The sequence below is a fragment of the Echeneis naucrates genome, chromosome 6, assembly GCF_900963305.1.
Source record: "Echeneis naucrates chromosome 6, fEcheNa1.1, whole genome shotgun sequence".
Lineage (NCBI taxonomy): Eukaryota > Metazoa > Chordata > Actinopteri > Carangiformes > Echeneidae > Echeneis > Echeneis naucrates.
The window spans coordinates 7,575,486-7,592,357 of NC_042516.1; the positions used below are offsets into that span (position 1 = coordinate 7,575,486).

Consider the following 16,872-nt stretch of genomic DNA (forward strand, 5'->3'; position numbering starts at 1 on the left):
CATCTGCACAAAATGAACACACTGGCAGGGGGAACATTAAGGAAAGTCAATGCCCAGTATACTTTCTCGCCATGCCTTGTGCGGCGGGAGCTGCCAGCTGCCAGCTGAAACATGCTATGATTTCATTAAACTGTTTCATCAGTCAATATGGAATTTGCCAGATAAACACAGAGTGCACTGCATTGACATTAATATGAACCTGAGCACTTTGGGCCTGCTGAGAAATGATGTCTACGGATGTTGTGGCTAGCGTGTGGTTATGCATAACTTTCTAGTGGGTTGAAAGATTTTAAAATACATTATACTCATGAAGTATATATTCTTTTTGATTATTTAGTGAGTATATAAAGACACTTGTGAGAAGAAGGCAACATAATGGAAAAGGAAACAGACAGACTGATGTTACATAACATTTATTATAATATACAACCTACTGACGCTGTGAGTACTTTGGTTATGAGAAAATAATATGGCGGTGGCAGTTATGAAAAAACCCAACATGTTTCCGTAAATCTCATTTACAGCAAATGTGTCAAGCCTGCCTGACTGCTATACCTCATTTGTCATTATCAACAGCTGGCATTTTCAGAGGCAGGGACTCCTCCCTGCGGGTCAATCCATGTTGGCTGTCATTTATGGTTTCCAAGCCAGATTATATAGACCTGCAGAGAATTATCAATCATAATTCACTGCACTTTCACTGAAGCAAGGAAAAAATTACATCCACAGCGGGAGACAAATACTGCAGATCACGGTTTTTTGGCCTGTGCTAATTCAGGGCTTGTCCTTAAAAGGGAATGCTGTGTGTGGGCATTATCACAAAAAAAAAAAAAAAAAAAGCTTTAGGCAGCTATACAAACACAACTTAAACAGGAAACACCACAAATCAATACATGCCTAGTATAAAAATGAAGCACATTAACGACGCCAGTCACATTTAAGACTGATCAGATCAGGAGTCAGATGATCAATGGAGAGCCAGAGCATTGCAGCGGATCATTTGGAACCAGCGTGTGTTGACCGTGGCTGTAGTTGAGCATGAAAAAGAGATCCCATGAATTTTTTAATTGTGTGGTCTTACCCAATTTTTGTGAAATTGTTCCTTATTTTTAGTAAAATAAGCAGAAATTATATGAGTTTTCTTCCCTCATCCTCGCTCTGCTGTCTCAGATTAAAATGTGAAAGATCCCTAATATTATTTAGTTTGTTTGTTATCATCTTGTCCCCATGCAGAGAAATGCAAATCAAAGTTGTGATCTGAACACTCATTGATAGCTTTTAAATTTGGTTAAAGTGTGTGTGTATGGCTGTCATGGATAACAGCTTACAAAGAAACTTTTCATGTTCCTTTTCTGCTTTTCTGTAAAAGAAAACCACATTTCAGACATATATATACATGAACTTTGATAACAATAATTTGAAAACAAGTTTTACATGTCAGGGAAGTAGCAGGGAACAATGGTGGGAGGGAGGGGAGGACGCAAAAAGGAAGGGGAAAAACTGGCGAGAAAATGCAGAGCAAGAAAGATATTTGGGTGAAGGAATGAGCTGAGGAATGCAGAGGAAGGAGGGGGAGCGGAAAAGGAGCCAGTGATGAAAATGGTAGTAAGGAAATGGTGGGAGTGTGTGGAGCTGGGAGAGCAAGAACTAGAGACATCTATGGTTCAACATTTCCAGTAACTCATAATGACTCCCAAACCTCTGGCATCATTGACATTTCAATAGAACTGTAATTTACAGGAAGTCAGTTTCTTCTCCTTCCTGTAATATTATGTAACAATGTGGGGGAAGATTCTGTGCTGAGAGACCCTTTAACAGTATCTGCACTTTTAAATATGCTTTTACTGACGATGAAGAATGTTCTCAATTCAATATAGGCAAGTTATAAGTCTCCCACGAGACTCAGAGATCGACTGCTCTTCCTCAGTTATACAGCTCTGTCTTTTTTAAGGAGCACACAGAAGCAAGTGACAGGATTAGAGTATTGGGTTGCCATTTGAAAGTCCATGGCAGAATAAGTTGCATTATTACAGGCAGTACATTTACTACCAAGACCACTAGCACACTATTTATATAGTATTTGATAGATTTCCAGATTAAAGCTGCAGTTTTATCTTCCTCAAGTTCCCCTTGCTTTGCAGCAGGGACAGCTGTTTTTATAAACAGTGACAAACCTCAAAGAAAAGATGACTACATAGACCAGAGAGCACATGGTTTTTCTTTCATTATACTCAAACTTTATTTTTAAAGTAAATTGGAATATAGTAAAATCTTTCTTTTTATGCTTTGATTAAGGAAAGAACATACAGACAATGCATGACAGCCACAACCTGGCTGATACTACATAACACACCACAGCTTTAATAACAGAGAGCCTGAGCCTGGATGTGTCAACCGTCTCCACGATTGCATGTTGCTAAAGTTCTGATTATTTAAGGACAAGCAGTGCAAATCTTGTTTGGGTGGAATAAACAGCCCTTCGCTTTGAAATGTTCACTCTGAGATCAGAGACCCTTTCATGACAGACTCACACTTTTGCACACTTTTTCCCCCAGTTGTTCATTGTAGGTGTAAATCCTATTTGTGAGCCCTACCTGTTTTTAAAGGCTAATCCTTAATGGCAAATTTATCAAGCATAGAGGGTGTTTATGCATATTTAGAGCCAATGACTGGGCAGCTTTGCTCCCATGGTACATCAGGAAAATCTTTTGCATAACCGCAGGACTGTGAGTCATTTGTTTAATGAATGCAATCTGGATAACTTTGGATAAGTCTACACTCAAGTCTGTATGTGTGGTGAAGCATCAGTGAAACACAGCTGAACGCTTCAGGCATCAAGCAAAAAGCAAATGAATATTTGGAAAGTCGTGCTGGTTACTCACTACAGGAATTACATGTAAAGAAAACATCTGCAGTCTTTTTTAATATAGGCAGTTTCTAACGACCTGAAGAAATACCAGCCAGTCGTGTTCCTAGGCAGGTCTTACAACTTGATGTAGCGCTTTGGGACTGCAGATATACAAAAGATGCCAAAACAATTTTAATTGGCAACAACAACAGCCACCACTACTACATAAACAATGCACAGGATAAGGACAGCGATGCCCACTCCCACCGCCACATGGTTCAGAGTCCTGGCCATCCTGCTGCTCCGCTCTGCCGCCAATTGGTCGCCGGTGTGGTTGGCTTCACGTGCCTGTTAATGAGATAAAACATTCAATGATGTGAACAAGTGAGGTGAGGAAACAAAATGTTTCCACAACATCGGCTTAACTCATGTGCCAGAAATTGCATCATTCATTTTGTAATTTTTAAAGAACAATGGGAAACTCCAACAAAGTCATATTGCATCCAGCCATAAAATACCAGCCAGCAATCTCAGTCAGTCATTAGCATTATCAGAGCTAGCAAGGGGAATATTTTTATAGCATATCTAACAGCGCTGTTAGACATGAGCTTGAAGCAAGAGGTTTGTGGTCTTGTATGAATGTATGAGTTGAAACAAACTTTATCAAATCAAATGTGCCCACTTACTCCTACACCTCTAACCTCTCATGTAACGAATGACAATGCTAGACAAATGTAAAAGCATTGAATTTGTACAATCTAGTAAAACAAATAAGAACTGTGGAGTAACTCATGGTGAGCAGCTTCACCATGGAAATAGAGAAAAGATGTCATCTGGAGCTGCTCCCAGGCACTGCAGTCTGAGAGGTAACTGAAAAATCTTTAATTGAAAGTGTTTCATTCATACAATTCTTCATATGGAATTATTAAATTATCCATAAAGTTAATACCATAAATATATTGTATTGCTTTGGTACAATGGATTTTATGTTAAATTTTTACACAGCTGACTGACAAAATTTTCACGCGCACCATGGTGGAAAATTATAGAGTAAAAAAAATAAATTAACGCTTGTGCATAAAGTCTCTGGCCTCAGCTGCCATTCAGGGCCTTGTGGGAGGTCTGAAATGGAAGGTACTTTGGAGCACTATCAGTGCTTGTACGTAAATAATCCATGCAGCCTCCTCTTGAAACATAATGCTTCAGCCTGAGTGAACTGTTCAGACATGTGTGTGGATGGTTATGTAACGTATGTGAGATCAGACCCAAGTACAGCACAAATGGAGACCGGGACTGCTCAGATATTTATTAAACAATAATCGGGATGCCTTATTGGTGAACACAGTCCGAGTACTAAACATGACAGGAGGCTCCAGAGAGGGAATCCAGTCAGACAGATAGTGAGCAGATGTTAAGTCCAAAGGCAGAAGCCTTGCCGGAAAAAGGCTGGAAAGCTTTGCGTATTGTGAAAGGACAACCTGGCTGGCGGTGAGTGTGGAGGAGCTGGTTAAGAGGGGGCTGGGTGATTAGACCCAGCTGTGAGAGACGTGGGAGTCTGATGATGTTGAGGAGGAGAGGTAGGCAGGCAGCTAGAACGGGGTGGCTGAGGGGAAAAGCAGGAGTGCGACGTGACAGGTTATGCTGCTCTGCAAATTGTCAAACCCCAAATGCACATGCTTAAGATAAGCAATGCCATCCTGCTGCAGTTAGACACTCAGTCGTAATGAACAGGGGAAACCCTGCTGAACTAATATTTACTTCCACTGTGTTAACAGCTGCGTGTTTGTTGAGAACTTCACAGTAGCTACAACACTTATGTTTGAAATCCGTGAGTCAATCAAGATCAGGATCCTTCATGCCAGCAAATATTTTATTTCTACCAATGCGTGCTGTGTTATGGGGATGTCTTGCATTTCCATTTCAAACTGCAGAGCTCGTTAACTGGAGGGAATCAGGTGTTCGTCCGTGCATTGATCTCAATGGTTTAAACCATAGTTTTGCCTATTTCAAATCAAATCAAATTAAATTTATTTATATAGCACCAAATTATAACAAAGTCACATCAAGGCATTTACACATAGAGCAGGTCTAGACCAAAGTCTTTATGGAGTTGTTAAAGAGACCCAACAGATCCCTCCAAGCGCTTTGTGACAAAGCAAAACTTCCTTTAAGAGGCAGAAACCTCGGGCACAACCGAGCTCAGGGAGGGCAGCCTCAACTGGTGTTGAGAGAGAAAGAAAGACAGAGAGGGGGAAGGATAAAGCGGTGACAGAGTCCTCCCGGACTGATATTGGAAGTTGGTTCCATGGAAGAGGAGCCTGATAGCTGAAAAATCTGCCTCCTGATTGACTCAGGAGAACACAGACGAGCACCCTGCCCTCCGACACCGGTGAACATCCAGGGGACAGACGTAGAGATGGTGACATCCTATCAGTACCTGGGCTTTCACCTAAATAACACACTGGACTGGACTCTGAACACAACCGCACTTTACAAGAAAGGCCAGAGCAGACTTTATCTACTCAGGAGACTGAGGTCTTTTGGGGCGCGGGGGCACTCCTGAAGGCCTTTTATGACACTGTGGTGGAATCAGCCATCTTTTATGGAGTGGTCTGCTGGGGGAGCAGCATCTCCACGGCTGACAGAAAGACACTTGACAAACTGGTCAAGAAGGCCCGCTCTGTCCTGGGATGCCTCCTTGACTCAGTGGGGGTGGTGGGAGAGAGGAGGATGACATCTGTCATCCATGCTGGAGAACGACTCCCACCCCCTGCAGGACTTCTTAGCAACACTGGGGCGCTCCTTCAGCGACAGACTGCTTCACCCAAAGTGTGTGTAAGAACGATATCACAGGTCCTTCCTTCCTGCAGCTGTCAGACTTCACAACCAGCAGACCACACAAAAGACTCTTTAAACTGACTGGATTGTACATATGTTTTTTCCATAGTACTACTGCACATACTTTTTCTTCACATTACTTATCTATGACGCTTGTTTACATTGTTTATACTGTACATTATCTATTGTCTAATTCTATTTCTTTTTTACTGATGCTGCTGTAATATCGTACATTTCCACACTGCGGGACAAATAAAGCAATATCTTATCTTATCTTACTCTTGGAGCCTCGGGATCACAAGTAAACCTCCATCCAGCATGAAGTGACCTCCTGGGACAATAAAGAACTATGAGCTCTCTGCGATATGATGGAGCTTTGTCATTAAGGGCGTCGTATGTTAGGAGAGGAATTTTAAATTCTGCGTTTTACTGGGAGCCAATGATACAGCTCTTACAGCTTTTCCAAAACATCAGCTTTCCTCAGAGCACAGCTCTTACTGACAGCGGATGAACACCCAGACAGTAAATGGAGGGGGTCCTTTCAGTGTGTTAAGCTATTACCACTTCCTGTCCATCTGCAGAATACATCTGCTGCTACAGTAATGAAATGCATAGTTTGATAGCAGAGGAACATGGTGTGTGACACTTTGCAGATGAAATCATTGGCATTTGAAGTAACTTTTTTTTTATTTTAGAATATTCAGCTTTTTGCTCACACAAACCTATCTGCAGGCTTGTAATACAAATGTGTGCAGCTCACGTTGCAACTCCACAAACATTACCACAAACCACTAACTGTTCCAATGCAGTTGATGCCTAACCAGTAACCTTTCATGTCAACGTGTCGCAGCATGAGATTTTTTCCTCTTGCTGTTGTTAACATGTCCAACTACTCATAACAACCAGCCATAGTACGATGGAAGTGCATGTGTGGTTTCCCTGCTGAGCTGACGGTGAGTCTGCTGGCAATCTATTATCTACTTTTCCTTTCTCTGTGTTTTTTTAATTAATTTGTTTAAATCAAATCAGATTTATTTATATAGCGCCAAATCGTAACAAAGTTACATCAAGGCACTTAACATATAGATCAGGTGTAGACCAAACTCTTTATAAATTGATTTAAAGAGACCCAACAGATCCCCCGATGAGCAAGCACTTTTTGACAGTGGCAAGGAAAAACTTCCTTTAAGAGGCAGACTTCAAATGTCAATGATGTCATCTGCAAAGTGTCACACACCATGTTCCTCTGCTATCAAACTATGCATTTCATTACTGTAGCAGCAGATGTATTCTGCAGATGGACAGGAAGTGGTAATAGCTTAACCACTTAGGACCCCCTCCATTTACTGTCTGGGTGTTCATCCGCCGTCAGTAAGAGCTGTGCTCTGAGGAAAGCTGATGTTTTGGAAAAGAAAGAGCTGTTTCATGACACTGCCATACAAAAAGAAGAGGAGTGGCTTGGCGCTGGAGACACAGAGCTCTGATGTCTGACCCTGACAAAGATCACTTGTCTAGGCAGTCCAGTGTTCAGCACTGTTACTGTCCAGAATTCTCAGTTCCTTGACATTCCCACAGCAACATATTGTCTTTCTCTGCAGACAAGCTTTAAAAATGAGGCTGAGACACTTTTGCTCTTTTGTCCATTGCGGCTGCAATGCCAGAGAGAAAATGTTGAGCAGCCAGCTCTGGATCCACCCTTCTCCGTCTACTGCTCTCATATTTCCACTTTATCTCATTTCCTTCTGTTTAGGTTTCCAGAGTGACGCAGACACACACACACACACACACACACACACACACACGCACGCACGCACGCATATACACACAGTCAAATATAGTCCAGATCATGGCTGCCTCTTGAATTGCCTCTCATAAACTTTCACCTCAAACTCCAACTTTCTCTCTCTGTACCTCTCCGTCCCTCCTTTCTGTCTCTCAGTCTCCCAGTCACTGTTTTTGTTTCTGCCTTTTTCCCCTCTTTTGTTTGTGCTAAATCACACCAGGTTTCAATAATAGAGAGTCAAACCACTCCCACAAAATTATACAAAACAACCCACTGGAGGATTGTAAAGGAGCACAACCAAATAGTTTCCTCTCCCTCTTCTCTAGTGCTATTCATCTTTTAGTTTTTCAGGGAATCCATGCAAACTTTCCACTGCCTGACAGATTAGATACACATGGCCATGTGATGGCCATGCTATTTACAGATGCGTAACGGGCTGAACTTCGGTCAAACAGAAAAGTCAGTGTTTGTGAATAGAACGGTAGTGAAAAACAAATTCTCTGTATGAACAAACCGAGAAGAAAACAAGTTTAGGTATGGTGTTCAAAGCAAAATGTTATTGGAAGTATTGAACAAGTTTCATTTGTGGTGAGAATCCAAAGAACACAAGTCTCAGTGTAGCGTGTTGCCGTTTTACATAGGAAATCCTGATATTCCGGTTGCAGCAGGCTGGCATTTACAGTTTCCCATTACATTGGGCCTGGTCTCGATATATGTTTCATTGGACTCAGAGAAAAAGAAGAGATATTCAATAGTAAGAAGAGAGCCCAAGAAACAAAGACCAAAAGTATCCCAAGATTTCCTGGAAGCACAACAGGAAAACAATGAGACTTTCCTGAAGTTCGACAAATGATTTTCAACTTCTCAGTGAGCTGCAAATTATTCCTGCAATTTCCCAACAATAGACATCAAAAAAATCTCTTTTCCATGGAAAACTACCGGTGGCATCATAGCATTTAATGCTTTGAGTGCTATCGTTTTTGTCCTTACAGAACAATTATAATAGTTCATACAGAGCCCAATGAATACCTGCAACCTCACTGTTGTTGTTATAAATGAAAAATAAGAGGATCAATTTTTCATACTAAGATGAAGATTAAGTTCCAGCTTTGTGATTTTTAAAATATATTCCAAAGTAAAATGGCTCTGAAATGGCTCAACGTGATAAACTCCCCAGTGTTAAAATCTCTTGCTCTTTGGGTTTTCAGTGATGCTAATAAGTAGCTCAAGAAAAGGCAGCGTTGGGCTGTCATTACTCCGGTTTTGGCTGGACAGAATACTGTCAACAATTTTCACATGAATCACCAGCACATTCTTAACCGACCGATGATCGTCGCCCCCAGAGGATGACTTCAACAAATTTTCGCCATGTCTTCTATTTTTCTCATTAATGTGAACATTAGCCCTAACCCTAACCCTTATAAGGTGCAATACTTTAAAAATCTAATTAAAACTTCAGTTTCTGCTAACTAGCCATTTGTGTGGCTGGTAAAATGGAAATAAAAAAGTAATGATTAACAGCCAGCATGGTTGAAATGGTAGTTCCTGCACATATACCAGCGCTCCACCTGAACAGAGCAGGACAGAACACACATTCCAAGCTGTCCAAACACACCATAGGAGCTAAGTGGTGGAAAGATGAATAACAACTTCTGGTCAGGACTTTCACAATAAAGTGAGCAGAGACACAATGAAAATGGTGATCCAATTTCACATCATGTATAGTGACTGTGCCCAAAAACAGATTGCCTGATGATATTATAGCCAAATCCCAAACCCCTTCATTTTGAATTAAAACAAATGTTTTTGGTTCTCAAAGAAATTTTTGGACTACAGCTCTCCTGGATGGACTGTTGATGGACACCGACATTTCAGACAAACGTTTTATGTTACAAAACAAAACCCATGGCTCTACCATCGGCCTGTGTTGTACTTTGCTAACATGCAATTTAGCCAATGTTTGCATGCAAACCCAATGAAAAAATATAATTAACCTTACATAGGTTACCTGCTCAAATTCAACATCGTGTGAGCAAGAATGAAATAAATGCATCTAAAATGTAAAAAAAAAAAATAATAATAATAAAAAAAAAATTACATGTTAAGATCAGCCTTTTCATTTGTATACAAACCTAAAGTTCAGCTAAGTCCCAACCAACCAATCACCACCAATGTCTCCTCATCACTGAGTCGTAGTGTTAGTCTTTTCTACAGCAGCCACTCTTAGGTGTGTGAGTGCATCATGGAATCATAATCCCTTGCAGCTGGGCACACAACAGCCATATTGTTATAGTATGTACACAGCTTTGAATCACCTACCTTTGATTGTCTCTGTTCTAGTCCAAGAGAACCGGCAGCAAAAACAATCTATGCGCTGTAAGTGTGGGTGCAGCTATTTTGAAATATGATACAAGTGAACTGCAAAAGTAAGGAGCTAAAGAAGAAAGCTGGACTTCAATGCTTCTTCTCCTGTGATTTATTTCTGAGGATGTATCAGGCTAAAATATCACAGATATGCGTGTTCCGTTTCAATGTTGCTTTGCTTATCATTCATGCAGCAAGGAGGATATCCAAAGGAAAGCAATTGTTCTAGTACTACGAACTGTGTCAGTGTGTTCATGTTACTCCCTGGTTTTCAACACCTGATTCTACTGATTCCAAGAAAACATTGTGCCGGATCCTGCAAAAGGCTACTTCATAAGATCAAATTTCAGGCGAATTTTCTCAGAAGGCAAAGTAAAAAAAAAAAGTGATGCTACAGATATTGCAAATTATGTCAGGATGAAACTAGTCAGCCTCAGGAAGTTATTATTAGAAGACATGGATTGAATTTGTAAAGCAAGTAGAAATTTACGTTCTTGCAAAATCCATAAAGCATGCGCCAGACTGTAGGAGAGCAGAGTTCAGGTTGGGAACTGTTGAGCAAATGTTGAAAAACTGTAGAAAAGAGGAAGCTTGGGAAGAAACCAGTACATCAGTGAATATAGCTTTAGTTCCAGTGGGGTTTTCCACAAGGTTAACTGTAAATGAGCTGACGTTTAAGCCTTCTTTTTGGCATTTAGGAGTGACATGTTTAATCTTGCCAGACCTGTTCTATTGTCAAAACTTTATGAGCAAATAAAGGTTTGGCTGTTTAGCATCGGATGACTCTGCCCTGTCCCTGATGTATGCAGACGCGCTGTGCACTGACATGTGTGGGGTTGTCGGCATAACTCCGACAGATTTGATGTGATGTGAGTGAAGCTATCATTAAAACTGGTTTGAATTGTTTTGTACCAGAGTTCTACGTATATGAAGGTCTTCAAATAAAGAACAACAATAACAAACAATGCTGATATTTCATAAGGATTATTGTCTGATTTTGGTGAACCATCCCATTAAGACCCCCAGAATAACAAACATTTCTAAACAATTAATTATTATTAATCATTAAACCATTAAGCCATGATGTCACTAAATGTTTAATACATGCGTGAATAATGAGTACAAATTTGAAATCTAAAATAAATTATACAAACATTGAAAAATAATTGTGCCATTACTATAGTTTTATAGTCTTATTAAAGTATAATAAAAGTACATGGCTGACTAATGTATGATATTCACCAACACTATACAATTTCAAACAAAATTTTCCACACATGGCTCTTTTAAAAATATTTAAACAAATTTTCACCCCAAATAAGTAGAATAGAAGTAGCAGATTTAGGTATTATTTCTGGCTGAGACATTCATGCATACAGAAGATGAAATAAAACAACTTGTTCTTCTTTAACTTACCCTATTATTTCAAATATATGTGATTATGTTATTTTCTCTCTAAAGCAGTCAGTTGAGAGACTCTCGCTGCCAGACATTTAACTGAAACAAGGAGGAGAGAGCACACCAGTCCAGTCTGAGCTGCACTCCATTATCTCCCCATATATTTTAGATTAGATTTTATTTCATTTATAAAGCTTGTAAATGGTTTGGGACCAGCTTACGTTAGAGATCTGTATTGTTTTATGATCCATCCTCGCATCTTCTGCTGGCAGGCCATTTAAATATACACACAATTTTACGCACAAGAAAATTTGACTGTCATGTGCTGCCAAAACAGCAGAATGGCAGCACATGACAGAAATATGGCTCTGCAATCTTTTTTCAACATCATGCATTATATCATTGTATTCATCTTTTTTTAATGTGACTGTTATTCTAGCTGTGTTTAACACCACATCAGTAGTGTTTTTCTGAGTCCTCAGTACCAACAGTAATCCAGTGATTGTCTGTGCATCCATGGTAACAATCAGACAAACAGCAAACAGGATTAGCCTTCTAACTGCTAACAAATTGGCCAAAAATGGAATTAACTTTTGGCTAACAACAATCAGGCTCAGCTGAATATTATCAGTTTTCTTAGCTCTGTCTTTGTATGTTGCGAGGTCGTAAAAAAAACAAAACAAAAACAAACAAACAAAAAAAAAAAAAAAACGGGGAGGGAGGACAAAGGGAAGCTGGACCTGTGCTCAGTGACTGAAGCAGCTGCTTACTGTAAACATGTTGAGCGTAGATCAGCTTACATGTATAGGCAGCACAGAGGTATTGTGGTTAGCACTGTTGCCTCACAGCAAGAAGGTCATGGGCTTGGTTCCCGGCCTGGGGCCTTTCTGTGCTGAGTTTGCATGTTCTACTTGTGCCTGCATCAGTTTCTTCCCACCGTCCAAAAACATCGTGTTTGGGTTAACTGGTGACTCTAAGTTATCTGTAGGTCTGAATCTGAGTGTGAGTGGCTGTTGGTCTCTGTCTGTTTCTGTGTGGCGGTCCTGTGATGGACTGGTGACCTGTCCAGCGTGTATCCCGTTCTCGCCCAAGAGATAGAAAATGTGTGAGTGAGATTCCGTGTTGAAGCTCGTGGTTCCTAAACAGGGACTCATTGCTGTCATTTGGACGATGACAAACAGCACCAGTGATAATACAGGCCCTTGTGCTATATATTTAATGTAAAAGCTAAATTCATACGCACGACTGTGCACAAATCACGAAGAACACCCTGAAGACAGCTCTAGCCATGAAAAAAGGAAACAATACCACTAACAGTGACATGGTAAAACTCCAAGAATACTGGTATTTTATTTGTATGAAAACATTTTCATTCAAGGGCAGCATGGCAGCGTAGTGGTTAGCACTGTCGCCACACAGTAAGAATGTCACGGCTTCCGCCTGGAGTTCGTATGTTGTCTCTGTGCCTGCGTGGGTTTCTTCCCCCCATCCAAAGACGTTTAAGTTAACTGGTGACTCTAAACTGTCTGTAGGTCTGAGTGTGAGTGTGAGTGGTTGTTGGTCTCTGTCTGTCTCTGTGTGTTGGCCCTGTGATGGACTGGTGACCTGTCCATGGTGACCCCGCCCCTCACCCAGAGTGAGCTGGGATTGGCTCCAGCACCACCCCGTGACCCGGAAACGGAAAAGCGGGAGAAGATGGATGGATGGAACATCTTCATTCAGATCCAGATATTAAAATGTCCATCTGCTGTTACTGTACCAACGTCTTTGGGAGTCTTGTATCCAAAATCCTAGATGAATGGACTCACACAGACCGAATAAGGCTCGACTTAGTTTGGTTTCCCTTTTACTCGGGTGGAGCTGCTTCACTTACGGAATCATTTACACATCATCAGTCATCAGTGTTGCTTACAACTGTACTGGTTGCTAGATAGGGGCAAAATCCAAAAACACAGTTTCATACCTGCCGCTATGGAAATGATCTTCTCTACAACGTTCAACACAATATCAAACCAATGCTCAGTATCTTTTTACAATGTACAATTAAAACGCAAAGCTTCCTCTTTATTTTCTAACTCTCTGTTTTAGAGCGTTTTATACATGTTATACTTGGTGCTTAGCTTATCTAAAAACTGCAGGAAGGCACAACCACCTTTTGTGTACTTTTTCACACCAGAAAATTCCTTCACAGTGTGACAATGAACTCATTCTTTCAAAATTTCATTACTAAACAAAAACACATGAGAACCCTTTCTTTTTCGAGAATCCAAACTCCATGATTAACTGCGAAAGTGTTTGGAGAACAAAAATACACAGTAATTTTCAGGGGAAGCGTGAAACTGTAATGACTGACAGACATTTAGGCTAAGAGGAGAGGCGAGCCAATACACCAGGCCCTGAAAATAAATCGATAAAGCGATCAGATCAGATCATCGGATAACACAAAGCTAATAACCCAGGAGCTAAGAGCACAGGGTCTCTGGGTCTAGATTGCAGACCAAAAGAAAAATAAACTGATGTAATTTAGGGCAGAGTAGCTCTGAGATAACACACTGCTCAGGACCACAAACATCTTAGTCAGTATATTGTTCGCATCATGTGCCATCATCTGCTTTCAGATTCCGCTTCCTTCAGAAGCGTTCTATTAAAAATTAACAAGCAATGTAGGCTGAAATGAACTCCAATATTCAGGTCAGCAGCCAACTCTACATTTGTCGTAACGACTGCTGTTTATTTAGTCGCTCAATTTTGCTCCTTGTAACCCACAAAATGGCCAACCGTCAGGTTTCTGGTCAGCACTTGTTTTTATTTGTTTCTAAGGCAAGTGGTTTCAGATATGTATGCCAATGTGCATTCAGCTGTCTGAATGACTGACATCTGGGTTTGGGGTCGGTTTGGGCTAAATGAGGGTGAGGTTGGTGTGAATTTTGCTTTTGTGCGGAGAGTTAAAGTCTGTTTATTCTGGAACCGTGAACACCTGCTTATTCTTCTCATTTAGGCTGTTATCTAATCATCAATCACGAGACAGGAGCTCTTTTGGTTTGCTGTTCCTAGTAAAGAGCGTGGTGAGCGAATATAAGAGTGATTCAAACTCACAGAGATGGAGTAGATGAGGGCAGCAATTCCAAGTGGCAGGCAGCAGCACACCATTGTGAATATGGAGTAGCACAGGTAGTCGTTGACAGGCTCAGCCAGCGGGCCTCGGGTGACGTACACTGTGGGCTGGACAGTGACGGTTCCCGGGTGTGGTGGGTACTGTTGGCCCATGGGATTAGGCTGCTGCCCATATCCAGGAACCCCATAAGGAGGTGGAGCCGCAAAGCCCTGCAGATAACAGACATGAGACTGAACTTAATTTCAGAGATAACAGACATGAAACTGAATTTATTTTTAGGTTAGAGAACATGGTAAAATGAAAGTAAAAGAAAGCATAGTGAAAGAGTACAAAGGTTTCTTAACTGCGACAACGGATGTGACAATGGAACAGAGTGGACTTGGCAAAAATAAATTTAGAAAATTAGGACCACATTTTTTTGAGCCTCACAGCATCTGGTTATTACTGCATCAGTGGTGGCCTGGGGTTAGCCACCACTTTTGCTTATTTTCGTATTCACATGAAACCATCACACTTCGATAATCATTTGCTCAGTTTTATAGAGTTACATCTCAATAAGATCCAAGTCCACGAGTGCTTGTTAATAATTGAACAGATCAATTTACTCACTGTCAGTAACACCATCATCCACAAAACCAAGAATACGGAAAAGCTTTTTCATCATCTGATCAGATCTCTCTGGGGGAAAATAGCTTTAACATGCCATGACATTAACTTGTTATCGTGCTTGGCAAAAATATAAGAATACCAAAAGCAACCACCATAAGCATTCACATTTACATTTACTGGTCTGACAGATAGTTTTTACCCAAAGCAACTCACAATGAGGGGCATCATACAAAACCTCAGAGTAAACATCAATTACTAATATTATGTATAAATCAATGTGATTGCAGTAGGAACAGCCTGTAGGAAAAAGGCAACCAAAGGGCCACTTGAACACTCTCTGAAATCATGGTATTTCAGTTATTTCCTGCCATGGGCGGCTGGTTACTTGGCTCTGTGGAGGGTAGGCCTGGCCGGGCGGAGGATAGCCGGCGTTGGGGTTGTCATAGTAGGCCGGAGGGGGCATCTGGCCCATGGAGCTCTTCTCTGGAGAGAAGTCCGGAGGCGGCGCGCTGGCAGACTTGTTGGGGTCCATTATGATGAAGATGCTGAAAAGAAAAAATAATAGTAAAAAAAATAAATCTGTTTCACGACGTTTAATTTAAAAAAAAAAAAAAAAAAACGCAGGTAAATCCCAAGTGGTGAGCTCACTGCACAGTGTCCGATCTGAGGCGAGGAGGACTTTGTCGGTCTGCCAAAACTTTTGTTATCTGTCAAGTGAAAAAAAAAAAGGAAAAAAGAAAAAGACATAGGAACCACCCCTCCGTTGTTAGTTTTCAAATTAAAAGCACGGTTCTACTCGACCATACAGTACACTCGTGTAAAAGTGTTAGTATTACATGGTGAAATGAAGTGAGATTATGTTGACTTAACATCATTTTAGCCAATAGAGAGAAAAAAAAAAAAACAAAAAACAAAACCCAACCCAGTTTCTGTCTCATTTCTCATTCTTGCATACGGCAGTTTACCGTTATAATCACCATGGTCACATCCAGGCAGGGGGATTATGAAACACATTCTTCAAACTAATATTCCAAAGACTCCAGCACGTTTCAGCTGAGTTTATGTCTTCCTTTGAAAATATCTGTCGCTGGACCTGCTGTTACACTCAGGGAGGGGTAACTTCGGGGGTTGGCCGCTTCACAGCACATACCAACATCTGCAAGGAAACGACGGGGAAGGTCCGTGTGTGTTCCTGTGATATTATGGGACAGTCAGCAGAGTGCGTGGACGGGAAAAGCCGTGCGACATCAGGGTGCAGTCCACTAGATGGAGCCAGAGTATTTCTAAAACACAGCCCGATGCGAGGAGCCCAGCTGAGCTGGCATCCGCGCCTTTCTTCTGATTATTGTATTCAGACTTTCATTCAAGGCGTTGTCCCTTTTCTTACCGTTTACTTTAGTAACGAAGGAAAACTGTGAACAGAAGGTTTATATTGATGTGAAACGCATTAACACTGAAACAACCTCTGGAAATATCAAATCGCTACGGATCACTGAAGACAGCACATGGTCACACATTTTGACACATGGCCATTTGTCAAATTTCTTCAAAACACTTACATCTGAAGAATTGTTTTTTTTTTTTTTTTAAAGGTCAATATCAACTAACAAAGACGCCACACATGCACCAGGTGAGTTTATGTACTCAGGCAGTGTAATAATTTATTTTCCAGGCCAGGTCCATGGGTAAGATGATTTATTTCCAGCATTTTAAACAGCAAACACACACGCTGCCTCTCTGCTTTGCCCTGCTGGAAGAAAAAAAAAAAAAAAAACAAATTTCCCCTTACCGGTGCATTACCGGCATTTACACCTGGCTACTTAGATTTATTCTGTGCCTGTCCTGCTGCCTAGTGTCTCTAACACTTACCCACAAAATAGAAAGGAAACTAATAAAACTAAACTAACCAAACTATTG

General features: G+C 40.9%; 1 protein-coding gene across 2 annotated transcripts; it reads right to left on the reverse strand.

Moving 5' to 3' along the window:
- Positions 1-2,201: 2,201 nt before the first annotated feature.
- LOC115045496 (proline-rich transmembrane protein 1-like) lies at positions 2,202-16,045 on the reverse strand. Of its 2 annotated transcripts, XM_029505219.1 has the most exons (5): positions 15,921-15,950; positions 15,604-15,662; positions 15,341-15,500; positions 14,328-14,555; positions 2,202-3,196 (listed from the first exon to the last, which is right to left on the reverse strand). In XM_029505219.1, the coding sequence occupies exons 1-5, from the start codon at positions 15,933-15,935 to the stop codon at positions 3,041-3,043; spliced, it is 618 nt and encodes a 205-aa protein (XP_029361079.1). In that variant the 5' UTR covers positions 15,936-15,950; the 3' UTR covers positions 2,202-3,040. The 2 variants fall into 2 exon arrangements, with proteins under 2 accessions (XP_029361079.1, XP_029361081.1); XM_029505221.1 differs by lacking the exon at positions 15,604-15,662 and having other exon boundaries at positions 2,203-3,196; positions 15,921-16,045.
- Positions 16,046-16,872: the final 827 nt, after the last annotated feature.

Bases quoted from the DNA above. Each gene is read 5' to 3' on its own strand.
- LOC115045496 (XM_029505219.1), bottom strand. The intron at 14,556-15,340 runs GTAACCAGCCGC...TGTTATCTGCAG, and splicing joins CCTACCCTCCACAGAGCCAA to GGCTTTGCGGCTCCACCTCC. The intron at 3,197-14,327 runs GTGAGTTTGAAT...TCTCATTAACAG, and splicing joins CCCTCATCTACTCCATCTCT to GCACGTGAAGCCAACCACAC.